The sequence below is a fragment of the Camarhynchus parvulus genome, chromosome 15, assembly GCF_901933205.1.
Source record: "Camarhynchus parvulus chromosome 15, STF_HiC, whole genome shotgun sequence".
Taxonomy (NCBI): Eukaryota; Metazoa; Chordata; class Aves; order Passeriformes; family Thraupidae; genus Camarhynchus; species Camarhynchus parvulus.
This window is the reverse complement of record NC_044585.1, coordinates 13059417-13077720: the sequence shown is the minus strand read 5'-3', so window position 1 is coordinate 13077720 and position 18304 is coordinate 13059417. Positions and strand designations below refer to the sequence as shown.

Here is an 18304-nt window from a genome sequence, read left to right as displayed (position 1 = left end):
GCTGTTTAATTAAACTCTAAATCCGATTAGATGGTGTTATCAAGAGAAATCCATGGGAGCCTGAGGTCATGAGAATGGTCCAGTGTGCAGGCTGGAAATTCTGAGAGTGGAGTCTCCCAGGATGATGTTAATTGTGGCTCAGCATTCAGATCTGTCCCTCTCACAGCCACAGCAGTGACAAACCTGTGGCACAGACCTGAAGGACACACAAATGCCAGCTATGCTTTGACAGGGAGAGTTGCTTGGAGGAGCGTGTGGGAAAGGGCAGTTGGGCACTGTTACCCTTAAAATGAACCCAGCAGTTGTCTCACGGGACAAGGACAGAGCAGCAAGTGCTGGCTGCTGGCAGGGCTGCAGTGGGGACACAGCCCACCCAGGAGAGCTCCAGGAGCTGGGCTGTGCTCCCACTGAGGTTCCCCATCCCTGAGGAACACTGACGTTTGCCAGAGGAGATGGAGACGGGGAGATGTGAAGTGCCCGTGCCAGCTGCAAACAGCCCAGGCAGCTGTGGGGCTGATGTGGGAGCACACTGGGTGTGGGTTCAGTCATTAATGCTGCTGAGATTACAGCTGATTAAGGAAACAACAGTGGCAGGCAGCAGACTCTGCTTATCCCCATAATCCCGCGATTAACAGTAAATTATACATTGTGCTTTCTGCCAGCTGGGCCTCTGACACCCACACCCACAGGGTGCAGGAGGGGAAGGAATTCTGCTCTGGAAATTCTCAGCCTGCAGAAGAGCAGGAGTTCCTACAGACCAGGGGTTTGGATGGTTGGGGACCCCTGAGGTAGAGCCAGCCCCTGGCAGCAGTGGGCAAGGGCAGATTTTGCTGGATGGATTTTGGGCTGCTCATTCACTTGATTCCAGTACCATTGGCCCATCACTTCTCAATCCTGCTCTTCATTTATCACTTTCTAATACAGGGCTTTCACTTCACGGTGAGTGATACCGGCAGGAGAAATGGGAGATGCCTGTCCAAGAGAGACACCAAAAGGGGACAGCCTGCTGCCTTAACAGCATCCTCAGTCTCCAAATATGGAGAACCCAGGTTCTCCATGGCTGCAACTTGAATCCAGGTTACTCCATGACTCTGAGGTCCGCACTGCCAAGGAAAATGTCAGCTAAGGAACAAATTAACTGTGGAGAAAAATCGGGCCATTCCAAATCTACATAAGAAACAGACTTGTGGGTAGAAGTTGCCATTGCTGCAGTCTGCTCCTGACAAGGACAGGAGAACAAAGGAGCTCAAAGCTTCCTTCGGATGCTGATGGCAGCTGGCACAGCAGCACTGTGAGGTGTCTCCTCTCTGCTAAAGCTTTGGTCAGTACAACACCACACAGGGCACAGGAATTAAGGGCAGCACCTGCCCCAAGAACAGGCACAGCCCAAACATCTCCCTGGGCACACCCAGAGCTGGGGCTGGCACTGCTGCCCCTGCCATGCCCAGCATCTGCCTCAAGCCCCTGCTCCTGGGATGGCTGGGGCTCTGCAGGAGCCCTGCACAGGGCCAGGGAGGCTCTGAGAAGGGTTTGGCTCATCCCCAGATCTGTTCAGGGCACAAGGAGACTCAGGTGTGCACCAGGGGATGAGCTGATCTGGGTGCTCTGCTGCAGAACTCTCACCTCAGTCTCCAGGAGCCCTGCACAGGGCCAGGGAGGGGATGTGGAGCAGGAACACCAGGCAGGGTTCAGACTCATCCTCCCCACTGCCCAGCAAGGTGGCTCTGACATTTAGAGCCCATCAGGGCTGGGCTGGGGCCCTCAGCAGCTTCTCCTGGGCTGGAGCCCTGCCACAACACAGGGGCAGCTTCCTGGGGCCAGGAGCAGAGAAAGCAGAGCTGGGATGGGATTTCGTGGGCCCAGCTCCATCTTCCCTGCAGCTTTTGTGGACAGTGTAATTTATGATCCAAGATCTAAGTGTCTCTTCAGAATGGGAACTCAGCGTTCTGCAAATGCAATGCCCTTTTCATCAAGGATCCTGTCTCTGCTTAGTCTCCACATTAAGATAAATCTTAATTACTGGCCCCCTGCATTAGCAACAAACCATTCAGTTCTCTTCCCTGCTTGCACAGTTTTCAAATACCCTGCTAGTGGAATTTTGGAGTCCTGATAAATTACACTCTGCAGACAGAGAAGGGGGATGTAGAATATATTAAGAGACAGGGATGCAGAGAAATATCTCTGGATCCTTGGATGACTAATCCCCACTTTCCTTCAGTGAATCCATCCTGTTAGCATCCAGACGCGCAGGAGGGAGCATCACCCATGATTACTTTGATTTAGCAGATGCAGACCGTGTTGCTAAATGCAATTCTATCATCTGTCACAAGGAAGAAGGGGCTGGAGCACCTAAATTGCTTGGTTCTGTCTGCAGGTGGTGACAGGCAAGGCTGGCACTGCCCAGGTCACCCTGACCCAGGGCCAGGGCCAGAGCTCTGGGCTCTACCCACATCATTGTGACAGCAGGAGTTTTGTAATTGTGAACAAAAAGGTAAAATCAGATCAGCAGTCCATGTGAAAAGGCCAGAAATGGTTCTGGCCAGCAGGGAAAGGAGCAATGGGCACCCCCTGGGTTAGGAGCAGGAGGAACCTTCCCAAAGGGACAAATGCTGAGAAATTCTGCTTTAAATTCTGCTGGGAATGCCCCTCCCGCAGAGCTGATGGGAAAGGAATCACCCTGGCAGACAGAACGGCAGTTGTGTCCCTGCAGAGGGGACAGCCGGCCCTTCTGCTCACCTCAGCTCTGGAGCCAGGGCAAGGAAGAACCCTAACAGCCAGGTCCAGAGAGGCAGGAGCACAGAACCACAGAACTAGAGAACCCCAGAGCCACTGAGCCACAGAACCACAGAACACAGAACCCACAACCACAGAGCCACAGAACTACAGAACTACAGAACCCCAGAGCCACAGAACCCAGAACCACAGAACCCAGAACCACAGAACCCAGAACCCCAGAGCCACAGAACCCAGAGCCACAGAACCCAGAACCACAGAACCCAGAACCACAGAGCCACAGAACCACAGAGCCACAGAACCACAGAACCCACAACCACAGAGCCACAGAACTACAGAATCACAGAGCCACAGAACCCAGAACCCCAGAGCCACAGAACCACAGAGCCACAGAACCCAGAGCCACAGAACCACTGAGCCACAGAACCACAGAACCCAGAACCACTGAGCCACAGAACCACAGAACCCACAACCACAGAGCCACAGAACTACAGAACTACAGAACCCCAGAACCACAGAACCCAGAACCACAGAGCCACAGAACCACAGAGACACAGAACCACAGAACCCAGAACCACTGAGCCACAGAACCACAGAACCCAGAACCACAATGACACAGAACCCAGAGCCACAGAACCCACAACCACAGAGCCACAGAACTACAGAACTACAGAACCCCAGAGCCACAGAACCCAGAACCACTGAGCCACAGAACCACAGAGCCACAGAACCCAGAGCCACAGAAACACTGAGCCACAGAACCACAGAACCCAGAACCACAGAGCCACAGAACCACAGAACCCAGAACCACAGAACCCAGAACCACAGAGCCACAGAACCCAGAGCCACAGAACAACAGAATCCAGAACCACAGAACAACAGAACCACAGAACCACAGAACCACAGAGACACAGAACCACAGGAACCAGAACTGCAGACCCCAGAACCCCAGAATCCAGAATCAGAGACACAGAACCACAGAACCCAGAACCATGAAGCCTCTGAAGCTCCTGTCACTTCTTCCACATCTGAACAACTGAGAATCAAATTCAGATTTCTTTTAACAAATTGGTTTCAGAAGTAAATATTTACTTCACTGTATTTGTTATACCAACTTTATCATATGCAGCTCATAAAACCAATTCAAAACTTAATTTTGGAGCTGTATGAGTTTGCCACAGGCACTGAGACTAACCAGGAAATCTTATTTCCTCTCCCTTGTGAAATAAGGATCTAAGCACTTGCATTAATATTTCTACCAGTGAAGTTCCACTGCCTGAATGTGAATTTATTATTTCTCTAAAGCAGCCCCATCCTGGCTCCACGTGCCAGTGCTGAGCAGAGAGTGAGCTGAGAGTTCCTACACAGGAGCACCCAGATCAGCTGATCCCCAGCACACCTGGCTGAACACCTGAGCATTCTCTGCCTTGCTGGAGCTGTGGCACCAAATCCCACCAGGAACAGCTCAAATATTGAATAACATTAAATAAAGAAATAAAATTAAAGATGGAAAACCCAAACATTACAGCAAAGCTGTCTCTGCTCTCTGTTGGCTGATCAGCCATGCCAGGATTCAGTGGCCAATCTGCGTTTGCAAAGAAAGATGGCATTTCCTGCTGTGTGGAGGAAGAGTCTGGAACTGAGAATGACTTCAAAGGAAACAATTCTGGAACCTATTAAAACGTAACAAAAACCTTTCAGGACAACTGCAGGAGATGGGAAACAGAACCCCACATTTCATCTTTCTGTAACCACTTAAAATATAGAATAAGGACATTAAAGTGAGTGGAGAAGATGAGAAGCAGAATCCTACATTTTAATTCTCCAAGCATATACCCAAACTAAAAAAAAAAAAAACAGATTTTTTTAGAAATGCTTATTTGTAACAGAGGAAACTACCTGCTCCTTTTTGTGCCATTTCAGTTCTCACTTTCAATATTTAGCTAAATTGACTCAGAAATGAAAGCACTTACATAGGAAACATTATCTAGAGAGAAAAAAATTGTAGTTATGGCTGGAAATGTGAGTGATTACCTGAGATATTCCAACTCCAGTGCCATAACTGGCTCTTTTTAGCATAGGAAATGGAGACAGATGAAAATGAGTGAAGTGACAGGTTAAAAGCCCTTACTCTGAGCCCCACACACTTGAGAACCATTGCTGCTGCTGCTTCAGAGCACTGCTGCTCAGGGACCCGAGTACACTTGCAGGCACTTCTGAGCACACTTACACTTGATAAAACAAGCAGTAAATTGTCCTAAGCTCTCTTGAAAACTCCTGTTTTTATGCATTTATGCAGTGCATGAATTACACACATTTAATTTCTGGCAGATGTATGAAAACACCTGCAGTATGTAGCCATACCCAGAATTTTTATCTGATGAGCACCCTCAGACAAGTGCTTGGGAGGCAGAGAGGAGGAAACATGTGAAGAGCATTAACCTGGGGGTGGTGAGGGTGATCTGAACTCTGCCACTGAGCTGAAGGAATTTTAAATGCTTCATGCACTTCAAGGATGAAGTCCCAAGGACAATTTCTTGTTTTAAAGAGCTGGGGTACTGTGTGATACAGGGATGGTTTTTATGGCTGCTCTGGAGGTTGTGAACTTGTTTTATTTGGGTAGATTAACATGCCATGGACTATTAATGAGCTGCTTTCTCCTTCTAATAGACAGAGCTCATGTCCTACAAGCTCCTGAAGCTCCTCAGTTCTTGGCCATGCACTTGCTGAAATCTGGGGATGTCAGAGCCTCATTCAAACCACAGTGGAAGAGCAGCAGGCAGCTTCTGCTTCAGTATTTCACTTTCATTCACTCTGGTTTGAAATCAGCAAGAGGAATTTTCTACTTGCTCCTTTCTCATTTTGGCTGTACAGTTTTAATTTTTGATAAGCAAAATCTGTAACAAAGACACCACAAACTCTTCTGCAACCACTGTGAAAAAGTGGCCATAAAAATGCAGAAAATACTCATTATTATTTCCTATCCTTGTACCTAGATGATTTTTCCTTTTCCAATAGTTTATTGATTTCACTGACTTCACAGCAGCTCCACATAAGCAAAGCACACAGAGGGCAGGAACAAGATTATTGCATTAATGGGAGCAGATACTGTACAGACATCAGAAACTCACTGTGGTTAAAAAGATGAGAGAGTGACACAGGAAAATTAAATTATTGATCAGACACATGTCTGATAGACTGGTGGGCCTTATAGAAACCAAACCTGGCATACATCTAGAAGGAGGGAAATTAAATATATACAGTATGTATAACCACAGATGCAATTATTTCCCCCTTCCTCAAGCAGAAACACGTTTTACCTTCAGGGGCTGCTTGTCCAGACCCTGCTGGAGGCTCCTGGCTGGGGAAGCATCCTTGAAAGGGGCTGCTCTGATCATTGTGTAAGTCAGGGATATGACAGGCCAAGGGACCAAACCCATTTGTTTAAAGCACCATTTTCTCTGTCAGTGTAACCTGGAGCAATCCCAGTGACCATTAAGTTTATCTGAGCATCTCACAGCAACTTCCAGCTCTGAAAGAGGCTTGAAAAAAGATCAGTGTGCTTGAGAGCTTGGCCTTTTTTCCAACTCTATTGGACGACCTAATAAAAGACATCACCTCTAGCCACAAAGCTGGCTCCACTTATGGAATTACTCTGATTTTTACTCCTCAGGGCTAGAACTGCCCTGGCAGTGCTGGAGCAGGGCAGGCAGACCAGCATCCCCATTTAAGCAGGGAGTTTTCCCTCCCACAGAAGCAGCAGTACAGAATGATCCTGTCAGCCAAACCCTGCACTGTAACTCGGGAAATCCATGGCCATGGCCATTGTAGAGATGAGTCAACTGCAGTGGGCCCGAGCCACAGAGCCAGGAGAGGCAGAACCCAGCGCACACAGACATGTGGCTCCCACCCCGCCAGACAATTCCTATTTTTGCTGTCAGAGCTCCCAGGGCTTAACGAGCAGCCCGTAATTTGGATGAGGTAAGGGCAGCGAGGAGGAATGACTGAGTCTGGGATTTATTTACTCCCACACCAGGCTGGTTCCTGCAGCTCCCAGGCACCCTTACAGCATATGCCTGAGGATACCTGTGCCAGCTGGCAGCTCCCTCCCAGCCCTGCTTTTCCACACTTCCAATTGACATTTTGTCCCAGCTCCAGAGAGAGGCTCCTCTGCTGGCCCCACCAAGCAGCGAGCTGTGTAAAACTTCCCAAAGAAAGGCACAGGGGAGCCTGGACAAAGTGATGCTGAGGAGCCAGGGCTGAGACGGATGGCTTTGCTTTCTGCTGCTGACATCATCTGAGCAGCAGGAGGCTCCTGCCTTCTGTCAGCTCCCCAAAACCAGAGCTCAAGAGCACAGAGGTTACAGCAAGCCTGGCCCTCGGCCAGCCCAGTGCTGCTTCAGAACACAAAAGGAAGGGAATTCACCTTTAAATCACACAAAGGTGATTTCTGCCCGCACGCTTTTCCCCCAAGCTACATCCTGGTAAAGTCTGGTTTATGCAAATGGAAATAAAAGTGTTGTGCCAGGGTAAAAAATGTCCCCATTAAAGAAGGAAAGGAGATGAAGTGGCTCTCCCTGGCATGGCACACCGAGAGGGGAGCTCAGTAATGAAGCTCAAGGCTTGAGCTGCAAGCAGCAGTTTGGGGGTAGAAGGTGTAAATAAATGTGCAATTCTGCAGAGCCATGAGTATGGGAGCACATTATGGGGTGCACTAACACTCTGCTGTGCCTCTCAATGCTGAATTTACAGGCTAATGCTTCCCTCTGTCATTTCCTCAAACTTCCCAGCGAACTTGAATTATTTTTACACTTATTTAGTTTAAGCAAAATGCTCATTCCACAGGCTCCAAAGGACACAGAGCTCTGCTCCTACAGGACCTTGGGGAGCAGAGCACAGCACAGTCACTCCTCTGGCTCTGACACTCAGCATTCAACAGTCACCTCCTGCAATTAATAAAACTGCGCTGTTGCTATTTTTCACTAATAGAGGATTTCCAAAAGCAAATTACAGCCATAAATTACATCATTACAGCCTGTATTATTGTTCTGTGGGGTAACAAATCTTGCAGAAAGACAATCAGCTCTGCTAGAGGAAAAAAAAAATACAGAGGACAAATCAGATGATTGGGAGCTGATTAAAATTAATGTCAGTGGCACTTTTTTCCATTTGCCTGCTGAAATTCCCTCTCTCACCAGCGTGCTGGTGGTCATGCCATGGTGCTGGAGCATTAAATATTAGGCATGATCTGTTTCTGAGGGGAAAGTCCAGTGTTTGTGTGGATTCCCTTTGCAGTTTAACTGGGGTCTAAGGACACCCCACAGCAACGGGGCCATAAGGGCTGGACTGGGGATTCCCTCAGCACATGGGCTCACATGGAGAGCTGGGCATTAGGGCCTGTTTTAAGTGGTTTTTTGGTGAGGTTTGATGAGGTTCTGGTACCCCTCTGGTTCTGGGGTTATGGATGAATCCAATGCCATCCGCACTGCTGCTCCCCTTCAGCAGAGGAGAGCCAGAAGCACAGTGCCAGCTCTGTCCTCTGCCCTGTGCTGAGCCCCGTCCTGGCTCCTGTGCTTTATCTCCCTCAAGCAGAAGCAGTGAGTTTGAAGTGCAGATTCTGAGTGAATTCCATGACAAACATGCCCAGCGATGAGCACCTGTCTGGATAATGAACTGTAAACTGAGAGCAGGGCAAGGCAAACACGCAGCCAGAGCAAATTGAAGGTGAAAAGTTCCTGGGTTTTTAAGGTGTGGGGGCAGTTCATTAAAACACTGAGCCTTACAAAAGTCTTGGTGATGCTTTAACCCCATGCTCCCTCATTACATCCCATTAGAGTAAGGCATTTGCTGTTGTCTCCATCGTTTCACTGTCCAAGCTGGAACACCTCAGACCTCAGCAATCAGAGTTCAGCCTGGACAATGCACGGTTCTGCTAAGCAAACATTTCACCTGCTGCTGAAGAGTGAGGCCTCCCCCAGAAATACTAGAACTCTCTTTACAGATCAAAATCATCACTGGAAGCTGCCAATGACGAGAAACCCCTTCTGGTTTTGTGTATGGGCCACAGCTATCCCACCTCAGCTCAGGCTGGCTGAGACACTGCTCTGTTTGCAAACACAGCTGGCCTGCCCTGGCAGCTCAGCTGCACCTCCTGGGAGGGACACACTGAGGAGCTGCAGACCATTTACCCTCCAGGGAAAAACACAAAAAAAACACAAAAAAAAAAAATTAAAAAAAAAAAAAAATATAAAATAACAAAAAATAAAATAAATAAAATAAAATAAAATAAAATAAAAATAAAATCAAATATAAAATAAAAAATAACAAAAAATTAAAATAAATACAATAAAATAAAATAAAATAAAAATAAAATATAAAAAATAAAATAAAATAAAATAAAATAAAATAAAATAATATAAAATATAAAATAACAAAAAAATAAAATAAATAAAATAAAATAAAATAAAATAAAATAAAATAAAATAAAATAAAAATAAAATAAAATATAAAATATAAAATAAAAAATAACAAAAAATTAAAATAAATACAATAAAATAAAAAAAATAAAATAAAAATAAAATAAAAAAAATAAAATAAAATAAAATAAAATAAAATAAAATAAAATAAAATAAAATAAAATAATGTTTGCTGTCTGGAGTTAGCTTGGACAGTGGATGTGTATTTACCAGTTAAGTCCACACAACCACCTGTTAGCTACAGCTAATGAGCAAACTCGAGTTGAGGGAGAACTGGTGCATTATTCCAGAGGAGAAGCACCATGCAGCCATGGAGACTGCTGAGTGCCATTCCCTCTCCCAAACAAAGCCATGCCATGCTGTCCCAGCCCCTTGTCCTGCTCCCCAGGCCTGGCAGCAGCAGCTCTGTGCCGCAGGAGCGCAGGCAGAGCAGCCCCTGCTCTGGCTGGCCATGGCTGAGCTCTGCAGAGCCCGCACTGCTCACAGGGGCCGCAGATCGATCACCAGCGGGGAACTCCCCGGCCTCCCCACTCCAGTCTCTGCCAGCTGCAACCTTCAGCAAGCAGCAGCCTCTGGAGCTGCTCTGCTCCTGCTGGCAGTGCCCTCTGCCCTCCTCCATCTGCTCTGGGCTGGCACAGTCCTGAGCAGCTCCAGCACCAGCCCCAGCCCCGGAGCATCCTCCTGAGCACAGCTCACTCTGCCGGCTCTGCTGGCACGTGTGGCAGCTGGAGTGTTGCCTCTGTGGCTGTGTTAAACAACCCGAATTTTAATCAGCTGTCACTTCAAATAGGCACTGCTGTTTAAGATGTCTTCTTCTGGTGGGGCAGTACCACAAAGCTGAACCAACACTTAAAACAACCCCCAAACTACACCGCAAGAACAACACCTCCAGATTTCACAATGCGGCGCCAGGAACTGACACAAGTGCGTCCTGTGCCCCCCTGCCAGCCCTGCTGTCCCTCCTTTCCCTTTCAGGAGCTCAGATTCACTGAACCCTGACCCAGCCCCTGACCTGGGTCAGCTTGGCTCACACACAGAACTCTCCAGAGGTTTCTGACACCCCTCTTCCAGGGGAGCATTCTGCTATCAGCACACCCAGCAGCCAATAATTCACTTTGTGTCTCCCTGCACGTTCTTATTGTTCTGCAATGTTTTGTTTGCGTAGCAGGATTTGCCTCCTGTTGAGACTAAGAAATGTCTATTAAGCCTCATATTAACATTTCTCAGAGATCTTTGAAAACCTGGAAGTTAGCTGGCCCCACCTCTCCTCAGCATCTTAAAAATCCCAAAGTAATCCATCCCACAGCATTGTCAGATTGGGGGATGCTCGAGAGGAAATTGCACATACTCACAGAAAATGGCATTCAGCTTGAACCAATGGAAATATTCATTGCAGCCAGCTGGGATAGCCTTATTGATTCATTCTCATTTCCTGCAAAGGTAGGACTGAATGGGACTGTATCAAGCAGGAATGTAGTAAATGGAGGGAAGCACGAGCTGGAGGCAAAGTGCAAGGGCTGTAGAACTGATCTCTGGACTTAAAAAGGCAGCGTTAAATTGAGTAATTTTGGGTTCTTTGTGCTGTCTGCACCTTCTGACCAATTTGAGATCAATGAACAACAGTCTGTCCGTGTTCTGCTTTTGTTTCCTGATGGGCAGGCAGCAAAGAAGCCAATTCTCCCCAGATAAGGTGAATCAATCAGCACTGCAGGTCCCAGTCCCTGTGTGACAAGGCGCTTTACATGTACAGGCAGGTCCAGAGCCCTCAGCTGATACCAACAATTTATGCCCAGTTAGTGCAATCACATCCCCCCTAATCCTGAAAGAAGCAATGCTGTCCTCTAGAGCAGCCTGCACTGGGGGAGGCACAGGAGCATCTCTGTGTCCCTTCACACCAGCACATTGGGACTCTGCTCTTCGACACAAACTCTGAAATCTCCTGACTTCAGGCACTGCTCGGGGCTGCAGAGCTGATCCAAGCTCTCCCAGTCAGTACTATTAATAGAATAGCTCCATTTTGCATAAAATAAATTTCCTTACCTCCCAGTATTTATTTCATGTGAGTCATAACTGAATTATCTGAGACAATACCTGTCAGCTGAAAAGTCTGACACGTGGATGATCTGTTTGTTCATTTGTTTGTTTGTGATAAGCAAATCAGGAAATGGATTTTTCCTTCTGGAAAGCTCCTCTGTGCCTGTTGCCTCCACCTCACCAAAGACTGAAAGATGAACCAGAGTAAGAATTCTGCACTTGTGTGCCCTTGAACTAGATAGAGCTTTATGGTGTGAACTCACACACTGTGCAGGGATGAAAACTCTATTTATTCAGGTCCATATTTTAAAATGGTATTGCAGGGACTTCATTACAATGAAATAGCTTAAAAAATCCCTACCTTGGGGAGCAGCAGACATAAATGTGTATATAAAACAACAGTGCTTTGGGAGCTAAGGTTTTGATCACCTCTGTTTTAATGGAAAGCCAGTTAACAAGCGCACATAAAACTGTCAAAAAGTGGTTTTGGCTGAGTCACAGCTCTGCAGTGGGTCCTGCAGCAGGAGCACCAACGCTGTGAGTTCAGAATGCACAGAAACACACAAACCAAGCACAGCTGAGCAAAAAGCACATGAGGAACTGCACTGCCTGATGAGCAGCTGAGAGTCTCAGCTTCACAGTGATGCTGGCACTGCCAGGTTACTGGGTGTGCAAACTGGAAACTGCATCAAGCAGCAGCTCACAGGACGTTCTTCCACAGGGGAAGGATTCAGTTTGTATCAGGGTGCATCAGTTCCCATCAGCAGATGGATCTGCTGATTTACCCTACCACTTGCTCCACTGATCCAAGCCCTACAAGGCTATTTTAAAATTTCAGGTTCAGTTCTTGCTGACAATGTCAATTCTTTCATCTCTTTCAGAACGCCATAGCAACAGTTGCACTAATCTTTTGAAGACCACTTGGTTTTCATCTTACAACTCTTTTTGTAATGTAATCAGGCACAGGGCAATAAAAGATACATGATCTTTCTTGCTTCATAAGTTTGGAATGGCTCACAGGAGACGAGCTCTAGTCCATGGGTCAGAGCAGCCTTTATCTTTGTTCCACCCAAAGCAGGAAAAGTTTGCTCAGAGGCTTTCCAGGGTGTCCCTCAGAGCAGGGCAGGGACCTGAGCAGCCCCCACAGCTGGGACACTGCAGTGTCCTTGGGCAGCTCCTTTTCCTGCTCACTTTTCAGAATGTGCAGTGACAGCTTTGACTTTGTGTGTCTGCAGCTCTACCCTGGGATGCTCCATGCTTAAATCAACAAAATCTCCTTTCCCCCAGAGGATTACGAAGCCCACTTGCTGCTCAACACTGAGATCTCATTTCTGGACACAGCCTCTGCTGCTGCTCTGCTGGGCAGGGCACATCCAGACTCTGACCTGCAGGGCCAGGGTCACCCCCTGTGCTTTCAGGACTCTTGTTCCTGAGCAGGAGAGCTGCCAGCTCATCAGCTCAGCTGGAGATTAATGCCTGCACGGAGGGAGCACCCTGGCTGCATGTGCAGTGTTAGCTGAGAGAGAAGTGAAAATTCCCTTTATCTACCAGCATCCTGCTAGTAAAGCCAATTGTGCTCTGGTTCCATCCAGCTGCTTTCTGTTAACACAGTGTATTTTGGCTCTGGCTAAGTGTTATCACAAGGCTCAGCAATGAGATAAACACAAGAAAGCTTTGTGAAGAGAAAGGTTTAATGATTTCATTGTTTGAACCCTCTGTTTGAACCCACAGTGCCTACTGGCAATCTGCTGGGAATAAAGGATCTTGCCTTGACATGATTTATACAACACTAAACTCATCCTTTTAGACCTCCAGTTCTTACAGGAACCCTCGCAGGCAGATGAATTTTAATGCAGGATAGACACAAGTCTGCAAGAACCCTGTATGCAAGTGCAGAGGCATCACGCCCTGACAGGAGATATCAGAATCTCCATTCCCTCAGATATGGAACACAGAGAGAAGCTGATGAATTCTTTCGTGAAAAGAGCAAGAAGACACAAAGTCTGCCAGCAGACACATGTCTGTTGTTTGGCAGTGGAAGGCACCTATCTCAAAATAAAATCTGACCACAAAAATTCTGCTTCATGCACGTTCTCCAGTCCTCAGAGGACAGATGCTCCAATAAATATTCCCTGTTCAAGCTGACAGGTAATGAGGACAATTATTTCCCCCTCAGATCTGGAATGCAGTGCAGCCTTTCTGCTGACTTAACAGACTGTGGATCAGGAAATTGCTGGCCATGACCTCATTTGATATGAGCAGCAGTTTCACTCTTCAAAGGGGCAGAATATATTGAAGACTGGGACTTCCAGGAAATAATACTCATCTAATTATCTGCTGAACACTGTTCAAAGAAAAGGCTGCCAGAATTTTGCCATCAAGATGATGCACTGGAGGGGCAACATTCACAAGAAGCATAGAGCAATGTCTAACTCTTCTTCCAAATCCTGACCAACAGAAAATAAAATGCCTGCCCAACAACAGCACAGCTGAAATGCTGGAGAATCCAGTGAAATTCCTTGTTTTCCAAAAACACTGAGCAGAGAGAGCAGATTTCAACCCAAACCATTTACCCACAGGAAAGTCTGCACTTCATGATTCTTAAATATATTATTGAGGCTATTATTGTTTTCTATTTTTGACCTCAAACCAGAAGCTCTCACACTATTAGGTCATGAAGCAGAAGAATCAGCATCAGCCTCAGCCTACCAAGGACCAAGCAACCTGGCCTTCAGCAGAAGGTCCTTGAGGCCCTCTGGAGTGGCAAGTTCAGAGCAATGAGAAACAGGAAGGAAAATCTACTGGGTTTTGTGGGAAAAGCCAATAAATTCAGGGTTTAAACCTGAGGGAGATGGTGGAAGAGGCAGCATCCCTTCCTCTGAGAATCCCTTCCCTCTGAGCATCCCTTCCTCTGAGCATCCCTTCCTCTGAGCATCCTTCCCTCAGCATCCTTTTCTTCTCAGTATCCCGTCCCTTTGAGCATCTCCTCCCTCTCATCATCCCTTCCATCTCAGCATCCCTTTCCTCTGAGCATCCCCTTCCTCTCAGCATCCCTCTCCCTTGGGGTCAGTGTAGCACTGGAGCTGGGTGCTGTGCACAGAGCAATGACAGTTCCTGTCCTGTGGGGTCAGTGTAGGACCTGCAGCTGGGTGCGGTGCACAGGGTGAGGATGGTTCCTGTCCTGTGGGGTCAGTGTAGACCTGCAGCTGGGTGCTGTGCACAGGGTGAGGATGGTTCCTGTCCTGTGGGGTCAGTGTAGACCTGCAGCTGGGTGCTGTGCACAGGGTGAGGATGGTTCCTGTCCTGTGGGGTCAGTGTAGCACCTGCAGCTGGGTGCGGTGCACAGGGTGAGGATGGTTCCTGTCCTGTGGGGTCAGTGTAGCACCTGCAGCTGGGTGCTGTGCCCAGGGCACAGTGAGGATGGCTCCAGAGGCAGCGCCAGGGCAGGGAGCACTCCCTGCTGAGGTGAGGCTGGCCCTGCCTGGCTCAGCACGGGGTGGGCACGGGCTGGGAGGGGCTCTTACCATGGCCAGGGGCACGATGCCCACCAGGTCCTTCTGGCAGATGAAGATCTCGGCCAGGGCGGGCTCGGAGGAGCCGTGCTGGGGGTACTCCACCTGCCAGCTGATGGGCTGCGTGCCCGACAGGCTGCTGAAGCTGGCGATCTCAAACTCCAGCTGCACGACCTCGTGGAACAGGCTGGTGCTCCTGGGGACAGCAAACAGAGCCATTACTGGGGCTGCAGGGGCTGCTGAAGGGAACCAGCTCAATCACTGCAAATTCAGCTGCTTACCTGCAGATCTCACTCTGCTACCAGACTTTTTCCAATCTACAACTGCCTCAGAGCACACAAACTGAAATTATCCACAATTACTCCAAGCTTCTGCTATGGGCACTGTGGAGGGATGGAATCCAGCTTATTGTAACCCACTTATTCCGTTCCAAGTTCTGTTTGAGTTTTCAAATACGTTTCATACTCTGACTTGGATCTGAACTCTGATAACCAAAGTTAAGGCCAGTGCAGCTCATGCAGGCTGAGGAGCCCAGAATTACTGCAGCCAAAAAGAAACCCAAGGTTTCTTGTAGATGTCTGCCACCAAAACCACAGAAATCATCAGCACTGAAGCTTAGTGTGGGGAAGCCATTAAACAATTAACAGGATTAAATGAAAAAATGACAATTTTAGTCTAATCTTAGAGGTGCTCTCTGGAAATTAAAATCTCAGGCAGCTGAGACCAAACAAAGAAAAAATCTGTGGCAGGTAAAATATACCACAAACTCAGTAAGCAAATTTGAAAAACAAATATGAAAAGACATGCTGGAAATGTTTCCCTCATATTAAATTCTTTAACTACACCAGAAATAATAAGAATATATGAAAGACTTTTGCTGGACTAGCTGCTGGCTTAATTAAAAAAAAAAAGCTTAAATCCCCTTCATTAGAAATTATCCATTAAATTCCCTAGAACATTCTAAATGCCTCCCCACAGTGTTAATACTCCACTGAAAATTCCTGCAACCCAACCCCAGCTGAAATGATTTGAAAATGAAGGGAATGACAGGTAACTTCCCAGCTCAGTAACCCAATCCCAGCCTCATCACACCTTTGCCTGCATTCATCACGTATCAGCTTCCATTTTCCCTCTCTTTTTTACATACAATACATGAAGGCCCATTTCTGAGAAAATCCATCAAGAACTGATCACGTACAAAGCACTTACATTCTCAAGTGCTAGACTTGCTTTCTCCCTCTGAACTGAAATCACCGTTTTTTTGCTACTTAAGACATATTCTGTGCTTTACTTTGCATGATTACTTTGAAAGCAAATGGTTCCCCTGATAATTATTATTTTGATTATGGGTTTTCATTTAGGTGGCTCCCTCTGAAAAGTCTTAATACTACCTAATGCTTGAAATTTATTTCCTTGCTGTTTTCTTGCTGTGTCAAAAGAGAGACACTGGGGCACTTTTGTGGCGGTGGCACATTTCCTGCCTGCATTTGGAGAGTGATTTTGGGCAGTAATGTGATGGATGGATGGGTTTAGCAATTCATAACTCAAGCCCAGCCTACTGCCACTTGAAGAGCTCCTAGTAAATAAATCTCACAGCCTGTAAACAGGAGGCAGCTGCAGTAACTGGGGTTCACACTCCTCTGGGACAGCTCCAGGTGAACACACACTGCAGGGAACTTGGTCATTTATTGCAAACATGAGCACATGCAAAGACACCTGAACCACCTGAGCTGCAGTGTTCACTTGGCTGCCAAAGGCACCATTGTGCCCTAGATTAATGACACCTGAAATGACATTACTTGCACCATTTCTAGTTCTGATTCTTAGTAACTGGCAGAGAAAAGGTTTTTCCATGTGACTGACCATCCCAGTGCTTTCACTCCCACCAAACGGAGAATAAATCTTTGCACACATCAGAGCTGCGTCAAGAGCTAATAAACTCCAGGAAAGGTCTCCAGATGAAGAAGTTTGCATGCATTTCCCCAAGGATCCTCTGCAAATGTGCAGCTTTCCAACAGAAGCCCCACAACTCCGCTGGCAGCTCCAGAGAGCGGCAGGTGGGACCCAGCAGCTGGGGAGGAGCTCATTTCCAGCCAGTCCTGACTCCCAAACCTCCTCTCCCCTTCCCTGAGTGTCCCAGCCCTGCTCCAGGACTCAGGAGGGGCTGGTGACACACTCAGGCCACGTGGAAGGCTGGCACAGGTAAGGACCAGATCTGGGTTTTGCCAAATCTCTTTGGTTCTGGTGTCACTGGCAAGCACAGCACCGGGTTCTGGAATGGTCTCCAGCATCCTAACACCATCCTGCACCTGAGGCATGGCTTGTGAGCTATTCTGGGACAGAAATCACTGTTATCACCTTCTACAAAACACCTGCCAAGCTGGGGTTTCCAGTTCTCTCAGGTGTCAGTGAGCTCCCCTGGCCAGGTGTCCCCTGGCCCACGACAAAGACAGGCTGCTTTAGTGGTGGAGGGCCATAAAAATGGTACCAAAATTCATCTACAGTTCTCTTATCAATGCTAAAGTATTTTTTTCTGTAAAACATGAGATACAAAAAATGTGAAAAAACGTGCAGGGTGCAAGACAAAGCTTTTCTTGGTGCTCTTCCAGGCTGACCTGCATCAACATTCCAGTGCCTGCATCAGTGAGTGATGCACCCTCCACAGCACAGCAGCCTTGATGCAATGTCACACCATCACCACTTTCCTCCTTCCCTCTTCTCACAGAGGAAACAGAGAGACGAGCAACAGCTGGGAAAGCATCCACTTGAAAAAAAATCTGCCTTCAGAGATGTGTAATGGCTGAGGAAGAAATGCTCCTCCTGAAGCACATTTAATGTTCAGAGCTTGTTCACTGACTGAAACAGCAGTTCCTTAATATCCAACATTTAGGAGTGCTCAGCAGCCGGAACAGCAAGTAATTATAAAACTTTTCTAAAGTACACAGCACGCAGTGATTACAAATGAAGCTTCCTCAGGGAAGAGCTTCCAAGGAATTGCTCCAGGGTGGGTAGATGAGTCTAATTGGATTGGATTGAGAGTTCCCCCGGGCCAGGTCGCTCCTTGGATTTATTTGAATTTCTAGAAATGCTAATAATCATTCAGGGCCAGACTGGAGCACGGGCTGGCACAGGGGAGCGGGGGCTCCTCTGGATGTGCCGAGCAGCCCTGGCAGGGCGGGTGTGGGCGTGAGGCAGCAGGCAGCAGCTGAAGGCACAGCTCCTCCCTGCTGGAGCAGCGGGCATCATGGGGAGATGCTGATGCTCACAGCTGAGCCTGCAGCTCAGGGATGGGGGGATTCACTCCTGGCAGCGGCTGGCAGCAGAGTGCTGCCCCAGGAGAACGGGCAGAGAGCCCCTGGATGCCTCTGAGCAGCACAGTTTGGGAAAAGAAGGTGGAATGGAAATGTTCTGTTAATGGAAAGATGATAAAAGATGCATAAAAGGCAAAACAGAAGTGACATCAGGAGAAAATGCCATGAAAGTTGCCAGCTGCTGCCAGCTGTGTGGGCAGCACACACCCTTGGGAGGTCAGCAGTGCTAACTGCACCA

General features: G+C 47.6%; 1 protein-coding gene across 3 annotated transcripts in view; it reads right to left on the bottom strand.

Annotated features, from left to right (window-relative positions):
* TMEM132C (transmembrane protein 132C) overlaps positions 1-18304 on the bottom strand; it is a 172852-nt gene that overhangs the window by 26894 nt on the left and 127654 nt on the right. For all 3 annotated transcript variants that reach the window (XM_030958567.1, XM_030958569.1, XM_030958568.1), the window contains exon 4: positions 14768-14951. In XM_030958567.1, the coding sequence (XP_030814427.1) occupies positions 14768-14951 (184 nt within the window). The remainder of the gene's footprint in view (positions 1-14767; positions 14952-18304) is intronic.